Below are 20,717 nucleotides of genomic sequence, written 5' to 3'. Positions count from 1 at the left end.
TCATGACTGTCATATTGGCAGGACACAGATTGCTTAGTACAGCCTTTGCCCAAAACAGAGCACTCAGTTTCCTTGAAGTAGATCATACCCACCATTTCTATAGAGGATCTCTTTGAAGGATTTCTCTATTGGATAAAGTGGGTGTCAAAAATATAAAGGATATCATAAATCTAAATCTTATTACAACTGATGTAGCAGGAAAACTGGAAAAGCAGCACACCACACCTGACCAAATAGCACTTCCAATTACCAAATGACCCCTTGCATTGCCTTTCTAGGAGACAGAGGTTAATGCTGCGAAGATGCAGCCATCATAGCTCCTTTCAGTATGTTACTGTGGACTGGTACTTGATCTGTGTCTTCCTGTCTTCCTCTTTAATACCCAAACCTTCAGCTTATATTAGTATCTTTTCATTGGCTCCAGTTAAATCACTGGCTTACACCAGCACATCTGCTCTAACACTTGCTGATTTAATTGAGATAGAATGAATACAAAGGATCAAAAGCAGGACATTTTACGAAATGCTCTTACATTGTGCTTTTCATAGAAGCCCTTTCTGAATCCAATCATAGAAGTTTTAATCCTCTTTCCATTGTGAAAGTTCATAACTTTATTTGTAAATGACTTGACTTGAAGATTCTGGCTTGGCACAGCATGACTGCCAGATACCTGAAAAGCAGGGTTCAGCTCAAACACACAACCACCCCTGACTGATCACTTCAGCTACAACCACTGCCACCTTTCTTATGCTCCAAAGTTGCTACTTGAAGGCCATCTGTACAGAAGCCACGTCATGCAAGAGACCTCCGACTTGCAGCCCACCTTTTGAGATCCTAGCTAGTATGTATGATTGCTCCTTTTTTTACAAAACATAATGTGCATAGTCTTTCTCTGTGTTCGGCCTTCAATGACATTTCCTCAAAGCACTTGTCTTCTGTGACTTGGAGCCCTTGTCCTTTTGAGACCATAAGCAGGCAGCCATCTACTACTTCTTTCAGTCATTCCACAAATGTGAGGGATGCCTCAGGAGGAGAGCTCCTTGCAGCTTAAGTCTATTCTGTTGTTTTGTTCTTGGCTTTTCACTAGTGTCCTGATTCGTGTTCAGTCAGTAAAAGTATCTCCTTCTACTACTGAGTAGTAAAAAAAAGTGACAGCAAGGTGCAAATGGTCAATTCAGAATGCAATTGCTTACCTCTGCCAGGTTTCAAAGGAAGTGGTAAAAAGAATGTCTATTGTTTCTACTAAAAAGGGAAAACATACATTGTGTGTGTGAAGAAGATGGGCACAGCTGTAGTCACAATGTGGCTGCCTTTGAAAACAGGCTGATTTGCAGAAGTAAGGCCATGCTGCAGTTACTGCTCTACAATGAACACTTTCCTGAATACTCCAACTTTGTCCTTCTACATCTCAGTATTTCATGGCTCCTGAATCAAACCCTGGCTGGGCTCAGTCACAGGAAGGTGGTAGCTGGTAACTGGCAGATGGTTTTCAAACATGATAAACCAGCAGTGTTTTTAACCACCAGTAACCAACGTGGTTGTCACTATGAAGACTTTTCTTGGTCTTGATTCTTGGTTTCATTTTTCAGTCTAATTTTGCTCTTTTGCATATTATCTTATTTACAGACCAGGCAGGTTAGCTGGTTTGTTTAATTTTGTTTTACTTCTATTAGCAAGGGCAGGTCCAATGCGTAATGCCATAATGTTAAATTTCATGAATGATCCAATTGCTAGTAAGTGCCTATGTCTGACACAGGCATTTTTTGCTCCTTATCTTGTATAAACCTTTCAGGTATCCCTTCCCAGTTGCATTTAAGTGCAGGTATTCCAAGGGTCTGCCAGACTTCTAGAACTAGTCTGTCTTTTAAGTATGTGAAGGTGTTCCAGAAGGGTCCAGCCATACACACCACATCAGAGGGCAGCAGAAGCAGCTGGAAGTTCCTCACTGCACAACACCCTCCCCCAACACAGTCACCCACAGTACCTCTGTTCTGGAGGATGGAAACAGAATGGCTGTAATAGCAGGCCTATTCTTAGCAAATCTGCATTTCAGTTTCTTGGTTTCACAGTACAGAAACTGTTTGATCCCTATTGCTCATCCTGTCACATGCTGGAGGACAGACATAGTTTCCAGTAGATCTGCTGCCTCCTCTCACAGTTAAGCATATTTCTAACTTTTTCTTTGGGCAGTTTTATGCCTGGTGAAGCCCCTGTGCTATTTATTTAGGAGATAATAATGTAATTTTATGGCAGAACTGTCACAGACTTATGTACTTACAGAACAGCTTCCAGAAAATGGGAGATTTTAAGCATCCTTACCACATCGTCATGCCCACTGTGACCTGCCTTTTGCAATCCCTAATGAACTGAGGATTAAATCTCTTGACATCCAGTTGATGCCCCATGGCAAGCCCTGGTCCAGCTGACCCACAGAAAAAGAGATCTTTGAAATTAAGTATTCCAGGATTACAAGAAGTTTAATGGTACAGAAGGTGTTTATAAAAAAAGTACTTCTCACTGCATGTCTGACATCACTGTGTTCCATACAGATGCTTTCTCAGATATTCTACCTGTTCACCTTTTGTTGACAGACCCATAGAATTCCACTCGAAGTGAGGAATCTGCATAACAAAATCATACATTCCAAGTGTTAACATTGGTGTAAGCCACATACTATCTTACAGCAAAGACAAGGCTCTATGATATTGCTTGTTCTTCACTTGGTTTAGACCTATGTCTTTCTAAAAGCTATGCTTATTCCAATACTGAGAAGATTAAATTTCACAATGTAAGATTCTTCTTTGTGCAAGTACAGTCAGTTTGCTTCCAAAAAGCAGCACTGTTGCAGAGATGTAAAGCAGATGCCCACACAACACGGGCTATGACAACTCCATTACAACACCTCCCACTTTTGAAACTCAAATCAAGAGAAGAATCCCAGGTCACCATAGTTTCTAATGTTAATGTATCAAACTGGAATGGTGTATCGGTAGCATAACATCTACTGTCAGGGCAATATGAGAAAAGATTATTATCCTGCCAAAAATAAAACAACAAACAAACTTAAGCTTAAAGAAGTATTTTAGCTAAAATTAGAGGAGGTGAATAATTATGTATACAGCAGGATCTGTATTCATGAGCCTCCATTACCCAAACATTTCTATGCCAGTGGCTGTGAATTTTCTCTGGCCCCTAGCCTGTAAGGGCCTGTCGCAGCACTATTGCTGCGGCAGGCAGACAGCATCCATACAGCTGCCATAACTGTCTATCACTCAAGGAGAGTACATTCCATCCTTTTCTAGTGCAGAAATCTTTGGTGAACTGAACTGAAACTCTGGTTTCACTTTTTCTCCTTTACTGAGGCTGTGTCAGGATTGCCAGTTCACCTGCAGTAAGGTAAGACTGAGAGCTTTTGCCTTCAGTTTTGCTGCAACCACTTTCTGAGAAGATGCAAGTTCTATGAAGTCCTTACGCCACCTTGAGAGCAGCTTGGAATTTCCCCCCAGACACAAAAATTGCTCTCACCCAGTAGGTGCTTTTAACTATTAAAGCCATCTTTAAATCTGTTGCAAGGTAAATGTATCAAACTGCACTATTGATACAACTCAGAAATGACAAAAACCAGTGATGACTGCTCACCTGAACTACCCGGTACCCCAGCATTTCCAGGTGTCGTTTCTTCACTGCAGGTTCTCCTTTCAGGTGACGTGAATCCTTGCTAAAAGCTTTTGAATCAAGAAAGTCCAAAGCAATTCTGCAAACAGTAAAAGCGTGCATTTACCTTCAGGTCTGACCTGAATAGCGAGAAGTGGTATTTCTAGTTCAGTATTGATAGCAAGACTAATACTAGATAAACATGACAATCCACAGAAAATAAACAAATCCCTGAAACCAGACAAAACATTTTCCTCTTATTTATCAAGAGATGCTTGAACTTCACATGATTTAGAAGAAGCATTTCTTCCCTACATCTGTTTTTGTTCAAATGGCAAAAACAGCTAACCAGCATTTTCAAGGCTTACATTTGAAGTGGTGGTGGGAAAACTGTATTCCAACCTCATGAAACACACTGCAAGAACGCCCTGTCTGACCTAGTGTACTGGGCCTGGGTGGGATGGAGTTGTATCTCTTCACAGCAGGCCATAACCATGTTAATAACACACCAATATTTTGGCTATTGCTGAAGAGAGCTTGCACAACATCAAGGCATTTTCTGCTTCTCACCCTGCACCCACAGCATATAGACTGGTGCTGGCAAGAGCTTCGAAGGGGACATAGACAGAACCTCAACTGGCCAAAGCAATGTTCCACTATTCCACACCATGTAACATCATGCTCAGCAAAAGCAGGGAGCGGATTTTTTCCAAAGTAGCCATTGCTCCAGCACTGGTCTGCTGGTGGCAAGTGACTGCCTTTGCATCAACTGTTTTCCCTCTTTCTTCTCTTATCAAACTCTCTCAATTGCAACCCAGGTTTGGGAGGTTTTTTCCCCTTCGCTTTTGACCCCCAGACTCTCTCCCCCATCACACTGCAAGGGAGTAAGCAAGCTGGGTGGAAGCTTAGTTACTGGCTGGAGTCAACCCACCACACATAGGAAGGCTGAACCTCATAAGGTTTTGGAAAAGAAAACAGAAAACTAAATAGCCCAGGGGCTGCAACAACTGTTCAGGACATAAGCACCAAAAACCTGGTCTAAACATGATCTAAACTTGGAAGCTTGGAGGAGCTAATGTGAAGAATTCAATGTACTAACCTCTGAGCTCCTGGTGGCAAAGCCTTTCTCCCTTCATTTTTGAAGTTATGTTTCAAGTGCATTCCCCCCATATCACCCGAAGATATAGTCTGAGCCGTATAGGAAAGAGGCTTTTTATTTTCATCCAGAATGCACTCAAAATCTGCAAGAAAGCACAACAAACCTGTTTACTGAAAAAAAACAAAAAGTGAAAGGATTTGATCAGTACAGTGTTTAGTTCAAGAAAAACAAAGTGATAACCATAATTAGAGACACCCAACATTATTTATAGTATGCAGAACATTTAGAAACTATATTTTATACAGCAATTTCTTCTTTTCGGTATCTTGTAGCCACATGCCCAGGGGCTTTCTAATCTTGGCAATAAAAATGGTACCAGAGTTCTCCACAACAATCCCCAGAGGACTGACTTCTCACCTATTTCATAGTAGTATGGTGTGATAACAGATATTCTTGCATAATGGCTCCCTCCTAAGATCTCTGCCAGCATTCTGTGAACATGCTGTCGCAGTGGATTTATTCGGCTACTGCCTGCAAAGACAAAATTAAGAATTCATACATCAAAAACAAAGTTCTGAAAATAGCACTTGGTGACACTGCATTTTTGACAGCCAGCCTACTGAATTAAAGCTTTTATACAGATCCCTGGTGTTATTCCATCATAATTCAGAAACAATGTCATCAATCTTTTGGGTGGAAATTGGCAAGTGCCTATTAAGCGTGAATTTCAAACCCAGACTTCCCATGCCAGGATTTTTCCCATTCACAAATCACAAATATTTTAATTTCAGGTTTCACCTGATGGATTGTTTGCTTAAATAATATTTATAGAATCATAGAATAGTTAGGGTTGGAAAGGACCTCAAGATCATCTCGTTCCAACCCCCCTGCCATGGGCAGGGAGAGCTCACACTAAACCATCCCACCCAAGGCTTCATCCAACCTGGCCTTGAACACCGCCAGGGATGGAGCATTCACAACTTCCCTGGGCAACCCATTCCAGTGCCTCACCACCCTAACAGGAAAGAATTTCCTCCTTATATCCGATCTAAACTTTCCCTGTTTAAGTTTTAACCCGTTACCCCTTGTCCTGTCACTACAGTCCCTGACGAAGAGTCCCTCCCCAGCATCCCTATAGGCCCCCTTCAGGTACTGGAAGGCTGCTATTATGTCCCGACGCAGCCTTCTCTTCTCCAGGCTATTTACTTATTTTGAGTCTATTACAGGCACACCACACAATCTGTCACTTCCCTTGCTCCACTAAACATCTTCAGTCTCAGAGATGAAGCATGTGAGTGTGATGGGTCTCAAAGCAGATCATGGGAATTAGTGGAGGAGATACTGCATTTGCATTAGATGGGTTGTCTGGACTGATGACTATTCCTAAAGATCTCAGCTGATCACTAGCCTACTTCTTCATCTCTCATCCTTGATGGCTCTTAATTCTTCTGACGAAGATGACAGCAAGGAGTTCAAAAGGAGACAGCAAAATGTTTACCTTTAATAACACATCCTCAGCAGAGTGGGGTGTGCCTTCCTGAGCCTCTATTGTGTGCTAGTGTCAACAGGCAGAAATGTCTGGCAGACTGTTGGAAACAGAGTCCTACTAGTACCAATGGCAGCTTTTTGTCTCCTAATCAACTTACGGCTACGATAGACACGTTGGCAGTAGCGCTCATGAAACCAAGGGATGTGAAACTCTGGGCATTCCAGACAAACTGCTCTGTTCAACTTCATGAGATGCATGTGGACCCTCTTCTTTAGGGAAGCAGGCAGGACTGAGTTGAACAAAATAAAAAGGTGTGAACTAAAATGTGAACAGTTCAACACACTGAACTAAATGGCTACCTGCGAATTCTCTACTAGAAATGCAAATATCTGTATACTATGGTATTTATAAAATTCATGCTGCAGAATCTTCAAAAGGTTCTCAAAATCTCCAAAGAAAAAAAATGAGAAATACAGTTTTGCTCAATATTAGGAACAAAAGCAGAACAGAAGTAACAAGTAAATTAATTTCTCTTCCATCATTTAACTCTTAATGAAGTTGTTGAAAACATGGCAACAGTACATTGATAGTGAACAACGTACAGGTAGAGAGGAAGGAAAAAGACAAACACTCAGTTTCTTATTTAGAAAGAAGAGGGTGATAGGATTCATTTCTTGCAGACAAGAATCCCACGTTATTTCTTGAGGTTTATGGCTATTTCTAACAATAAATACCACATTCAGGTAATTTTATTTCCAATAAATTTGAAGAATTATTAAATACTGAATGCAATAAGTTGACTATCAAATTTGTTTTAAATTTGCAATACAAGTTTGTACTTGTACTCATCTGCAATACAAGTTTGTACTTCCAAAACAAAGCACAAATTTTTGTTCATTCCTTCCTTTTTAGCACTGAAATAATGACTGGATTAAATAAGGGAGTCTTTGCAGTAAAATTACTACTTCTTAAGCCATATACAGGTCCACAATTCCATTTTACACAACATGCTACATAATGAAATTCATCAAAGAGGTAGATATGCACCTTCAAGCTGAGCATCCAATTGGCATAGGAAAGAAACATTAAATATCTTTGCTATCAGAACTGGAGGAAAATAACCAGCCACTGCCAAAACATGACCAAGTAGCACCAAGTGGTGAGTTTCCAAACAACCTTTAAAAAACAGAAAGAAATACATATTAACACATGACATGAAGTTGAAAGGATTTGCAATGCCTCCCACCACCCCCAGCCTCCCAAATAATCCAGGTTTCTTTTTAACGTACTCAGTGCACACACAGGCAGATTAAAATATTTCAGTAGAGAACAATTTTCACAGTTTGTGAGGCTGTGGCATCAATAACTAAAATAATAATAAAAAAAGCCTCTACATGTTTCCTCCACAACTTAGCCATTTCCTTGCGACGAGCCACAAAATGTATCCTGTCCCCAGATGATGATTCTTTGGGGAATACCACAACAATTCTAGCCAATAACAGCACAGGGAAATAATCAGAATTTTCACTTGGTTTTTACTATGTTCAAGATACTGTTGCTAAGGAACTAGCAAGGTAAGTTTTAAGGGGTGAAATGAAGCTAGAAAGCCCAACAGAAGCATACATTGGAACTTTGTTGTGGTTTAACCCCTCTAGGCAGAGTATTAGTAGTAACATACAGACACAGAATAATGCCATTCATGTTCCCAGTTTTATTCAGTACAACTAATAACTTGCAATGACACTACTTTATTTGGTGCCAAAATATCTTTGTCTAATGCACTTACTCAAGTTAGAAGTAAGATGTTGGATACAACTCTCAAAGAACCCTTCATTAGTAGGAGGGTCATAATTCAGAGCAGAGAAAAGGAAGAGAATAAAATAGATTTCAGAGGGGTGGATCTGGAAAGAAAAAGACATCCTAAATTAAATCATTGCAAAATACCTTAATATTGCTTTACAATAAAAAATGTGTTTATAATTCATTTCAAAGTGCAAGATTTGAGACTAGATGAACTATTTTCTGAATTTTTTTTTGGTCAACTTTTCCTAGAGAAAAATATTTTAAAAATCAAATGCAGAAATCATTAAAACTGGAGCTACAGCCAGAACTCAAAAATCTATTTCATGTAGATGATCCAAGTGTTTCTTGAGACTTCAAGAAGCTTTTAAAAAGATCTCCCATTAAATTCTCTCAAAGAAACTAAACTGTCATAGAATAAAATCAAAGATCTATACAAATACCAAATTGAGGAGGAAACAAAACAAATATAGCAAGAAAACACAGCAATTCTGACCAAAAAGGCTGTTGGGGAAATCCCCACAAGAATGAGCAATGTGAAAATATGTACCATGTGATGTGGCTATGTGTTAAGAAGTTAAAAATCCAATTATTTCAGGTGGGCAAATGTAAAGCTGACTAAAGCTGACTGACCAATAAAATAAGACAGAATAACAAAAGTGGAGCACATGCAAAATAATACACATGGAAGCAAACCAGCTTTGAGTGAACATGGGGAAAAATGGGCTCCAAATAGGGTACACGGAAGAGAACTCTTAGAAACAGTGTGTGGATTGTGCTCTGAAACATTAACTACTAACCTCTCCTTTGTTACTGAATACCTTAGAGTAGATAGAAAGACAGACTGTTATACCTTGTCCATGTTTTCAGCAGTCACAGAAGCTATTCTGTCAAGTAACAAAGGACAACAGTAGTTTGTTTTTATGAGAAAACATGCCAATGGTAATACATTTGTCCATGTTATCTGGTCTATCAAGCGTTGACATGTGGCCATAGTCTCCTCATTGACGACTTCATCTAACCACTCTCCATTCACATGTGTAAGTTCTTCCAATAGAAGATTTAGGTTGTTGGCTTTCTGAAGCCTCTGCAACCCACAGTCATTTAGTTTTTGCAGAAGCTTTACACATATCTCAGAACTGTTTTGCCAGTGCAGCTGGTCATAATGATTCCACTTGACAAGAGCTGTAGCAATGCAATTCAAATGATGGAGACTGAACTGAGGCAGAACTGCTGCTACTTTGTTTATAGCGACCTCCTCCACTTGAAAGGAAGGAAGCATGGCCAGAACACGAATTACTGCAGCAGTATCAGCGGGTATGACACTAGATTTTAAACAACTGGAAGAGAGACAGAAATAAAATCAGTCCTGATAATGTGCAAATGTTAAAAAAAAAGCCCAAACAAATAAATTCTATTTTAAAAGTCAAATTTGATGCGTGTCAAAGCATATAAAATATAAAGTAAGTAGAATATTAATGACATGGTAGAAATTCATAGTCACTACCATCTCTTCTCATTGAGATTAACATCTTCTAATTTATTCAAAACTGAAAAAGGAGAGAAGACAGGGAGCATCTCAGTCAGCTGGTGAGGCTTCAAGGGTTAGTGACAGACACAGAAATCCTTATCAAGTGCAGAAAGTCCATCTTTGTTAAGGGAATCTGTGAGTTTTTGGGCCTGGATGATTTCTGTGATTTCTGTCTTGGGGAGCACCAGATTCTGAGGTGCCTGAGGAACGTGAAGGATTCATCTGCACATAACGTGTACAGCCAGGGTGCTGCATTCCTATGGAGAATGAGCAATGGTATCAACAGTGGCAGATCTCTTCTCCCATGATTCCAGAAATGGCTTCCCATTCTATGTCGCAACTGTTCAAGCCTGAGAACTAACTGAACAGGTCTTCAATCTAAAAAAGCTTCTGCTTCACATTTCCACTTATCCCAACCAAGGCAATTCTTACTGTATATTTTTCATTACTTATTCCTTCAAACACTAAAGAAGACATTAATACCTACCCTCCCTATAAAGTACCAACCAAAATCTCCTGTTCAGTGTCATTACATTGCAATGGCCAACAGGTGAGGGGCAAAAAAATCCATTTTTAAAAGATATCATATCTAGCAGCAGATACTATTGGGTCTATAGTCAAGAAAATATCCACTTCCTATCCTCTGATTAACACATTTAATAGACCAAATACAAATAAAGTTCTTCATATTTTATGGAAACAAAACATGTTAGCTTGTTATTTAAAATATTAAGTAGACAACTGTTTAAGGCTTAAATAGCTACATTTCCAAGAATACACACTTACCCAAATAGTAACTTTTTCAGTTTGGCCATCAGCTCCAAATTTTGGCAATGCAACGCCACCAAGTACTGTGTTAACTTAACCAGATGTAATACATGATAGCTATCCAAGTGTTTATGCAGAACAGAAGCCATTCTGAATGCAAACAGAAAAAGATAACATGGTGTTATGATAAAACACAAGATATTGCACATAAAGAAGGGGTGTCCTGTGATGCACAGTACCTAAGTGGGGAGTTGTGCACACCTGGACTTCTCTCAACCCAAGTCCTGACAATGTTCAATAAGTCTCCACTTAGTGAATTGCAAAATTAAAGCCCTCATCACAGCAAAACAGCTACTTCACTCTAATAATTTATGTGCAGATTCTACAGTCAGTTAAATTTAGTGGACCAGGAATGGGATAAACTGGAACAACATCACCAGCTTCAGCACCACTGTGCTCACTTACATGTACAATAGTGGTTGATACAGCTATGTTGGTCTAAAGCTGCAAGAGGGGCTTTGTAGGGAAAGATAATACTTTAAGAACTTCTTTACACAGTGAGATTCAGTGAGAAAAAGCATGAATTCACCTGGTCCTCCCTTTAATACCACTCTGCTCCACAGTACTACTTGTTCTTTTTCTTCCCAGGATCTTTCTGGTTCACACAACTACACTCTATATAGATACTGCTCACAACCAGCGTGTAACTCTGCTGCATTTGTGAGGTATCTGTGGCTACATCTTCTGTGCCCAAAACCTCAACTGCTTTTCCCTTCATTGTATGAAAGACATTACCTCTCCCTTTAAACGATGTTCAGTTTACAACTGCAGAAAATCTGGCCCAGATTCTTAAAGACACAAGACTTAATAGTTCAATATAGGGCACAATGACTTTTGAAGAAACAATTCACATCTCCTAGATAGGACTTTACTTAGAGAACAGAACTTCTTAGTAGTATAAAAAAAAAAGAAAAAAATTACTTTTTGAGTAGATGTGAATTTCCGCATTTCATTTTCTGCATCGCCTTCAGTATTAGCAATACTTGGTAACTGCTGAATTTTTCTGCCATGTATTCTGCAGTTGTTAACAACCTGAAGAGAAAAAGAAAAGATATTTTCCAAAGAGAAACAGTTTAAAATCTCCAGTGAAGACTGGAGCCATTTTCTTTGTCTAGGAGAGAAAGAAGCAATAGACTATTTCAGGAAATACAGGAAAACAAATTCCCCTAAAATAGAAACCTTTGTTCTGTGGACCCTTCTTCTAAGCAGTTGATCTGTATGCCACAGCTAAAGAGATGTGAGTGTGTTATATCACTGCATATTGCTCTGATCCTAGAAACCAGCAGGTCCAATAATTCTGAAAGTAGACAAGAAGTAGGGAAGGAACTCTAAGACACTAAACAATTCATGGTCAACCAGCAAGCTACAAACAACAGAACCAAACATGAGCTGAACTGGTTCTGAGGCAAATAAAGCCAAAGACTCTTTTTAACTTGCACTGATTAAAAAAAAAATAAAATCTTAAAACCAAAATATAGAAAAAGCTTTTGGAACTAAGTTAGCTATGGCAAAACTAACACAGCCTTGCAGCATACACAGGCCTCTAAACAGAGGCAAATGCTCAAGATGAAAAGTCTGAAAATACAACTAATTTTAATTAACAAAGCAAACTCTGCCTAAAACTGTAGACTTTCAGAGACCCATGACTAATACCACCCCAAAATAGGATTTTGTAGCACTAGAAAAACAGGCAGAGAAAAATCTGCCGCACAATGCTATGCTCTAACTGTTAAATAAATGCTGAAGTGTTCCCTGCTGATGACCTCTCATACAGAATAGGACGTACAGCAAACTGGGACAGGACAAGACTGTTTCAGCTACTGCCAGTCTTAAAAAGGAAAAACACATACCACTGCATATATTTCTCAGGGGCAAGACAAAGTTTTTTACTACCATCCACTGTGAAAGGAAGCTCACAGCCTAAGAGACAGAGCTAGAAGGCAGCCCTGCCTAACAGCATTCACATGCATCTTAATTACTGCATTCAGCTTTTTCTGCAACTGTTTTAAGGCAAACTGCTACAACAGTGTTTCCATAATGAAATAATACATTGCTACAAAGTTACAACTAGGAAACCTGAGGCTCAGCTCTTGCCTCCGAAGACCAGTACATTATTTGTTTCTGTGCAAGACCAAGTATATACCATAAATAAGACAAAGTCTCTAATAAACTTACCTCACCCTTACCTTGGATCCTGCCATAGGCCCAAGATTATAAAATAATTTTGTAAAGGTTTCAGGATCATTATAATCATCTATGGTTTCAGATAGCAGCTGTTTAGCAACCAAGCGGAACTCAGCATTGTCAAAACCCAACTGCTCATACAGCCCCAAAATAAAATTAATACTGTGTATATCCAGATGGGAGGCACTTTTAAGGAAAATCTTGTTGCATTTTTCTAGCAGTGGATGATATCTCAGTTTAACATTTTGTAGAAACTGTAGTGTTCTTTTGGCATAGTTGAAGTGGACTTCATTCTTTTCTTCTAAGAGCTGTTCAGCCTTCTGTAGTAACCGATCTCGAAAACTCTGTGAGATAACATCAGATATGCTGATCATCAAAACTGACAAGACCCTAAAAAATTCAAAAGATTTTACACTTACACATTGAACATGGTAAGTACTAAATGTTAGATTTCTGAAATAAGCTATGTAAAGAAGGAATGTCAGTCAGGGTATTGCTGACTTGTGCATAAAAAGAAGTTTACATCTAGCGCAAATGAGCAGAAACCATTTCTTCTACTAAAGTAAAAATTCTGCTTTTGGTGAATTTCTGAAACAACTGAGATTTTTCAGCCATCCCTCACAAACTTGTATGCGATGGAAGTATTTGCCTGAGGTAAGACCCTGACTTGTCTGATGAAAATTTACAAAAATATCTTTAACCTTCAATGGAAACTAAAGAAACCCAAGCAACTCAAGTGACAGAATAGGGAGAAGAGTCATTGTCACTCCCAAAGGAAAAATATCTTCCTAAGAGAATAAAACTTATGACCACAGAAGAGTAATTTCTGTAGAGAAATGCAGTCCCGTTCAATGATTTTCAAAAGCAGGCTTTTCATATCTGCCAAAATAAGTGCTGGGGCTGCTGGTGTTGTATAAAGCAGAAAAAAGGAAGAGCAGCCTTTGCTATAATGGCCTAGGGGGAACACAGGCAAGAAAAAGCATGGACTTCTTTGACTCAGCCTGGGTTTTAAGTAATTTTAATATTAGGGTAATGCACTAGACATGCTAGCAAGAGAACTGATTAATTCAGTTTGACCAAAAAAATGCTTTGAAGATAAACAAAAATACCATTGCTTTAAGACTCCTTATTGCTATTCACAATAGTAAATTAAATTGATGTCATACTAAAAAAGCTATCAATGTCAAGGAAGAAAAACACCTTCTGGTGAGTCAACAGCCTTTAAGTTTTAAAAAAAGTCCATGTAAAATTATGATCAGGATAAAGCAGTATCTGCTGTTTTCCCACTGTAAGTAGAACATCAGTTTTAATCAAGTGTTTAAATTGGGTATATAGAAATTCTTTGAAAATTCATTGAGAAAATGCATTCACCCAAGCAGACCTGTCCATGAAAATCAATGTACAAATACTTCTTTTCCACAAACCCCAAAGTGAGGAAAAGCAACCTCCAGCTGAGAAAAAAAAGTGTCCAGCAAAGACAGCTCAGTAATTGTGACATATTGCTTCTCCTGCTACCCAATTTCATTCTGACACTTACCTTATATCCTGTATAGAATCCAGTTTCACGTCCACAATATGAGCTACTTTGCCAGCTATGGGACTCAAATGTCTGTGTTGCTTGTATAAACACAGTGCAAATTTAGACAGAGCTGGCAAACTAAGCCTGTCAAGACAATAAAGAAAGAGTATTTATCTTTTCTTTCTAGTAAATACCTAAAGAAAAAAAACCACTTCAACAGTTACATAAAAGACAAGGCTATATTCAAATTACAAACCAAGGAAATAAAAAACCTAAACATTTTCTATTTGGGAACCTATACTGATACCTTAGACTTAGGCAAAACACCTATGTATTTCTTATTAGAGCATATTGTGCATATGAATCTCTAAAAAAATCAGAAGTTCTGCATTTAACCAGACCAGCGCAAGAAATCTGTAAAGATTATATTCTCAAGCAGTGATGTGAAATAGCTAAAAAGCCTGTGAGCAATTTATTACCTGAATGTCATTTTGTGTTCTAGGTGCACTGAATTTATTTACTTGTTGAGATGCTCCAGGTGTTAGCTAAGATGGGAGAGGCAATTCTGTGATGCTGGTGCCAAGGCAGACACTAGCTTCTGCCATTAGCCTGAGACTGAAGAATTAAAATTACAATATAAAAAAAAAAAAAAACCAAAAAACCCAAACCAAAAACCAAAACAACCCAATAAAAAAACCAGCAACCACCAAAAAAACCCGCCCTAAGGGAAAATGTTGATGTTTTAATACAAAAGGTTTTTAGTAAAATTGAGGTAAGCAGGTCTCTAACAACCTTTTAAGAGCTGGGCAGCAAGCACTGAGATAAAACCATAAATTTCAAAACTTGCAACATACTTCAAACACAGAAATCTACACAGACAATATATTTAAAAAAAACGTAAGTGCCAGACCCCATTGTTACAGTATCTGAATATTGCAAGCATTAAATTTACCAATACTCAAAACCTCCATATGTATAAAAATTATTTCCAAAACCTTCAAAAATACAACTGACTTTAAAAATACTTACATAATGTTTATAACATCTTACAAATACTGAGAACTCTGTGTAGCCTCAAATGAAGCACATCACACTTGCAACTTACACCCTTCACAAAGCACAGCAGTGCAGTATATTACTTGCCTTTCTAATCTTTTCCATGCTTCTGTAACAAGTGCTTCTGTTAGAGAACCACGGTCTTCATCATTGAGCCTTCAGAAGAAAGACGTAATAGTTTGGTTTTCTTCAAAGTTATTAATAATCATAACTCCATGTACAAAGCAGACCAGTTCTGTCTGTCTCTCAAAAACCGAGGCACAGGACACCAAGTTAGTTGTCTGTGTCACAGTCATATTACGGAAGCTGGGACAGAGCAGTCTCCCAGTCACCTTATAGGATTGCTTTCTAGTCATAATTCCACCTCTTTTTATTAGCAAATTGAAAAAAATGTACAGATGTGGAATTCAACATATTGCTGCTCACCTCAGAAGACTATACAGGGTGTCCACTATGGCCTCATCTTCCATGTGTTCCACCTTGTTTTCTGCTAAAATGCAAAGGGTAAGAAACTGGGAGTGATTTCTTACATAGTCGCTAGTCCTTAAGAGAAACGGCCTCTTCTTTTGCAATTGCCACAGCATGTTCAATGCAATTCCCACGTGTTTTTCAGACAGCCTCGTCTTGTTCCTTCCAACAAGGCTGAACACTTCGTCTTCATGGGTGCAGCTATTTATCTGGCTCAAAAGCAGATCACTACTCAGAGTCCGAGCTTGGTAATGTCTCAGAGTAAACAGGCAAACCTGCCTCAAACAAAGCATTTTGCTATGCCTACCAGCTATTATTAAAGTGTCCAGAAAGATTCTTCTTTCACTTTTCACAGTAAACCGTGTTGTTACAAACTCAAGTGTTTGCAAAACAGAACACCTTTTCTTTTTTTTTTCATCCTGTATGGTCACTGTATTAAGAATTCAATTCTGAGGTACCTGTAATGAGATAAAATCAAAGTAGTTAAGTGCAGCCATAACTACCAGCCAAAAATTAATGTCTCCATCTTTTAATGTTCTGAGGATAAGCTTGAGAAGAACCTATAGCCTGGATTCTTCTCAGAGAAACCCCCCAAAATAAACACTGATGTGCTCACAAGCACTAAGAAAAGGTAGTTCATTTGGTATGCTTTCAGAGTTAGAAACTGCCTTTAAAAGGTACATGTGCTACAACTAAGGGAGCTTTTTAACATGCAGGCACTACATGATTAAGTAAAGCAAGGCTTGCTCTCACTAGACTGCTCCATAATCCCAAACTGGGAACTGCCAGAAAATACAGCCATTGGTGGTAAAAGGAAGCAAGGTGGCAAGAGCTCCTGAGATGGCATCACTGGATTCTTCTTGCTCTACATGTGCATGCATTCCACAATGATACCTACTGTACCCTCCCTATGAACTGCTCCCAGAGTTTCCTTTCCACCCTTTAAGAAAATACTGATATATTTAAACTTGTTTTTAAGATTTAATGTACCATATTAGAGAACATTAAAGAAAGGCATTTTATTAGTGTATTTTTGCCTTGCTTGCTACTCCTCTACACTCATGTCCATCCAATGGAAAAAAATAGTTACAGTATCAATTTACATTTACTCCCCACAGTACCAGCAAGCTAAGCTGACAGAAGACAGGATGAAGTAGACACCTGAAGGGAATATAAAAACTTCAGGCTCAGATAACTTCCTTATAAGCCCAGGTAACACATCCTTACTCCTTGCAGTGGACCTTGCACCCTTGATCCTAGTGACTGGGGAACCAGCATCTCTACCTGAAACAGTCTGCAGGAAGTTTCTAAATACTTACCTTTCTGGAAGGCATTTACCAGACGCATGTGATTTACCACAAACTTGTATACAATTTTAAATTTTAATTAATTCTAATATTTTATTAAAATGAAATCAATAGGAAACGTTGGATGTTTTGAAGCTTAGATTAAAAATAGGTAATTTATACCTACTTAAAGAACAATCTCTAAAGTGTTTTACTTACAAAATATACACTAACAGGGCAAAAAAATCTTTAAAATCACTTCCAATCAGGTGAAACACAGTAAGCATTTTCAAGGCTGCATTACAAACTACAGTGAGCCAAGAAGTCTTCCACCAATGAGAAAAGGTGGGCACCCACTACTCCCCATGTATAGAAAGCATTAAAGATTTAAGTAGCTAAGAGTGAAGTGAGCTGCTTGCGCGATATAGGGTGTTTTTAACCTGTTTGCCTGAATCCTCAGTTTCCGTGAGCCATGCCGTGGGGCTATCCCAGTCACACGGGTATCGGCAGCGGCCTACCTCATGTCCTGACTCCGCCGGAATCCCGCGGAAAGCCCGCCTGCGGGCCGCCTCCTCTTTCCCCGCGGGGAGATTTTGACCCAGAAGCGCTTCAGAAGGAGCGGGGAAAGGGGCTGGGGCCGCTACACTGGCCTCACGGCCACAGACCCCTGCCCGTCACCCGCACGCAGGAGCCAAACCGCAGCGTCTGGCTCGCTTCCCTCCACCGCTCCCTCGGCCAGGTTTGCCTAACGGCGGCTGCACCCCTCCAGGCCCTGGGAGGAAGAGGGCACTGTCATGTTCGGGGCGAGGAAGCTCCGAGCCCGGCACCCCCAGCACCGCCTCGCTCAGCAGCGGCCGGGCCTGCCCTTCTCGCCTTGCGGGGGAAGAGGTGTCCTGGGCCGCGGCCCCGACCCGCACGCGAGTACCGGCAGCCACCGCCGCACAACACCGTGGGGGCGGCACTACTCAGGCAGGGCCCCAGCCCCCCTCACATCATGCGCGGTACAGGCGTGGTGGCGACCTCTGACGGACGGCCCGGCGGCAGGCACGGCGCAGCTCTCTCTGCAAGGCCATAGCGCAGCACACCCCGGGGTGCGACGGGTCTGCCCGCGGTCGCGCAAGCGAAGGCTACGGAAATGGCCACGTCCAGCTCCCGGCAGGGATAAATACGAAAACGAAGGAGTCGGTTTCGTCTGCGCAGCTTTTGAGACCTCCCTGCACCCGCATAAGAGTCCTTACCTTAACTTTTTCACAAGACCCTCCCTGTATTCAAGCCACATCTGGATATTGCTCTCTCTAAACAAGCTTTCTGTGTGCCTCTGCACTGTTACCATGTGCGTGCCCAAACACCAGCATCTCCCGTGAGCTGAGATGTCAGGAAAGGTAGGGAGAAAGGGAAAAGTCCAGCCAGTTAGACATTCCAAAGGAAATAAAAATAATAATAAAAAAGTTCCAAGGTCATCTTGATTATTGCGGTCATGATAAAATCAAAGATTTGTGATATTTCTGCCTATATTGTATACATACAGCTCCAGGTAATTTCTGGACATTTTGTCACCACTAAGTGTTATCTAAACACTTAATAACTGAAAATCAACTAGGTATAAATCCTTCCACAGAAAATAATAAAGCAGTATATTGGTAATTTTCAGTGTAGCAGATGAAAATAGTTAAATAGAAGAATCCATCTAGTTTCCTATCTCATCATAATAACCTTTCAAAAGCTTGAGTCTACCCACTTTTTCAGTTCCTACAACATCACTGCTTTCCCACACATACACCTTCTTCTTGTTATTATCATAACAAATATATTTAAATAGAATGATAACAACCTTAGGTTATTCTACAATCACAGCTAGGACTACTACCATGACCAGTTTTTACTTGCTGTTTTGCAGCTGACTATCAAAGGTTTGGGGTTGTTTTACTTTCTGTCTATTGTTGATATATTGGATGCTTATGAATATGGAACTCCCTTGACCTAATAATATAGCCCCTACTTAGTTTACTAAGGTCTGTAATGTTTTAGAAAAACAGCACATAAAAATTTTAACTAGATTTGTAACAACTTTTCTAACTGTAAAGTATCTTTCTGCTAGTAAATCCAGATCACCTTACAGTCTACACAGCCATGCAAGTGACAATGACCCAGACCCTGCGCAGTGATCTCAGAAGGTGGCGCTTACCTCTCTCAAGAGCCCCAGGCTTAGTGCAGACTCACATAAAAACTCCAAGGTGTCTGATCTCCCACTCAAGAGGAAAACTATTCCACATTCAGATGAAGGAGACTTCACCAAATCATACATATTTTTCATTTACAAGATGCTGAACTTTCCACAATTATCAAGTACATTTGAATGAAACCAGTTAATAATCTGTAAAATAAATTTAAAAAGCTGGATAAAATGACCTTAAATTTTAACATGCAGGGGAAGAAAACAAGATCTATTAAAGCATGCTGTGCAGAAGTCAGTGTTCATTTTCTTAACACAAATCCAGACAGAAGCTTCTTCAGGACTTCAGAACTCAAGGAAGTCAATTTTGTGATTATTTTACTTTATTTTTCCCCCAGAAACTCAGGAGAAAACTTGCTTTCCTGCTTTCAACAGACTTCTTGACAGCTAGCCATAGAAATGTAGAATCACAGAATGGTTAGAGTAAGAAGGGACCTTAAAGCTCATCTAGTCCCAGCTCCCTGCCACAGGCAGGGGCACCTTCCACTAGACCAGGTTGCTCGAAGCTTCATCCAACCTGGCCTTGAACACTGCCAGGGATGGGGCAGCCACAGCTTCTCTGGACAACCTCTTCAGGGCCTCACCACCCTCAGAGTAAAGAATTACTTCCTAATGTCTGATCTAAATCTACCCTCTGTCAGTTTTAAGCCATTCCCCCCTTGTCCTATCACTGCATGCCTTTGTAAAAAGTCCTTTTCCAGATATCTTGTAGGCCCCCTTTAGGTACTGGAAGGCTGTTGTCAGGTCTTCCCTGAGCCTTCACTTCTCCAGGCTGAATAAGCCCAACTCTCTCAGCCTGTCTTCATAGGAGAGGACTTCCAATACCTCCTGTTATGTATGATTACTAACCTCAGTGCTCATTGGTCTGAATTAAACCTTTCAAAGGAGGTACATACTTCTGGATAAGTCTTAACTAATTTTGAAGGTGCTCACAGATTTATGCACTCATAAACTTTCATGTCCCTATTCTTAAGGTAAATTGAAATTGACTTTGACAATACAGACGTACAGGACAAGATTACAGGAACTTTTTTTGCATACAGTTGGTCTAAATTCTCATTTTAGTTCTTTACAGCCCATAGCACCACATGTGCCAGGTACTGCTGGAGTAACCCTAAGCCCTTCCTGTACTGTCCTGGATGTTTCCTTTAACAATGAAACAGCCAGCAGGTTGAGGCCACATCTGGAGAACTGTGTCCAGTTCTGGGCTCCTCGGTACAAGAAAGACAAGGAGCTACTGGAGAGAGTGCAGCAGAAGCCACAAGGATGTTCAGGGGACTGGAGCATCTCTTATGAGGAGAGATTGCAGGGGCTGGGCCTGTTTAGTCTAGAGAAGAGCAGACTGAGAAGGGATCTCATTAATGCATTTAAATATCTCAAGGGTTGGCACCAGGAGGATGGTGGCCAGTGACAGGATGAGGAGCAATGGCCACAAACTAAAACACAAGAAGTTTCACCTCAACATGAGGAAGAACTTCTTTACCTTAAGGGTGGCAGAGCACTGGAACAGACTGCCCTGGAGGTTGTGGGGTCTCCCTCTCTGGAGACATTCAGAACTCAGCTGGATGCG

The 20,717-nt window shown here is 40.1% G+C and overlaps 1 protein-coding gene across 4 annotated transcripts; it reads right to left on the bottom strand.

Moving 5' to 3' along the window:
- Positions 1–2,458: 2,458 nt before the first annotated feature.
- FASTKD1 (FAST kinase domains 1) lies at positions 2,459–19,149 on the bottom strand. Of its 4 annotated transcripts, none has more exons than XM_065670445.1 (16): positions 17,433–17,887; positions 15,936–16,086; positions 15,587–15,856; positions 15,248–15,316; positions 14,123–14,248; positions 12,577–12,975; positions 11,323–11,433; positions 10,360–10,491; positions 8,896–9,382; positions 8,029–8,143; positions 7,290–7,418; positions 6,400–6,531; positions 5,171–5,284; positions 4,754–4,895; positions 3,640–3,754; positions 2,459–2,621 (listed from the first exon to the last, which is right to left on the bottom strand). In XM_065670445.1, the coding sequence occupies exons 3-16, from the start codon at positions 15,742–15,744 to the stop codon at positions 2,532–2,534; spliced, it is 2,319 nt and encodes a 772-aa protein (XP_065526517.1). In that variant the 5' UTR covers positions 15,745–15,856; positions 15,936–16,086; positions 17,433–17,887; the 3' UTR covers positions 2,459–2,531. The 4 variants fall into 4 exon arrangements, with proteins under 4 accessions (XP_065526517.1, XP_065526516.1, XP_065526515.1 ...); XM_065670444.1 differs by having other exon boundaries at positions 15,587–15,837; XM_065670443.1 differs by lacking the exon at positions 17,433–17,887 and adding an exon at positions 19,100–19,149 and having other exon boundaries at positions 15,587–16,086.
- Positions 19,150–20,717: the final 1,568 nt, after the last annotated feature.

Source organism: Lathamus discolor, chromosome 3 (genome assembly GCF_037157495.1).
Source record: "Lathamus discolor isolate bLatDis1 chromosome 3, bLatDis1.hap1, whole genome shotgun sequence".
Classification (NCBI taxonomy): domain Eukaryota; kingdom Metazoa; phylum Chordata; class Aves; order Psittaciformes; family Psittacidae; genus Lathamus; species Lathamus discolor.
This window is presented reverse-complemented; position numbering and strand designations above follow the sequence as displayed.

Excerpts from the sequence above, each read along its gene's own strand:
- FASTKD1 (XM_065670443.1), bottom strand. The coding sequence starts at position 15,921 with ATGCTTTGTTTGAGGCAGGTTTGCCTGTTTACTCTGAGACATTACCAA. Across the intron at positions 14,249-15,247 it reads GCATGGAAAAGATTAGAAAG|GCTTAGTTTGCCAGCTCTGT; the intron begins GCAAGTAATATA and ends TTGTCTTGACAG. Across the intron at positions 10,492-11,322 it reads AATTCACATCTACTCAAAAA|AATGGCTTCTGTTCTGCATA; the intron begins GTAATTTTTTTC and ends GTTTGCATTCAG.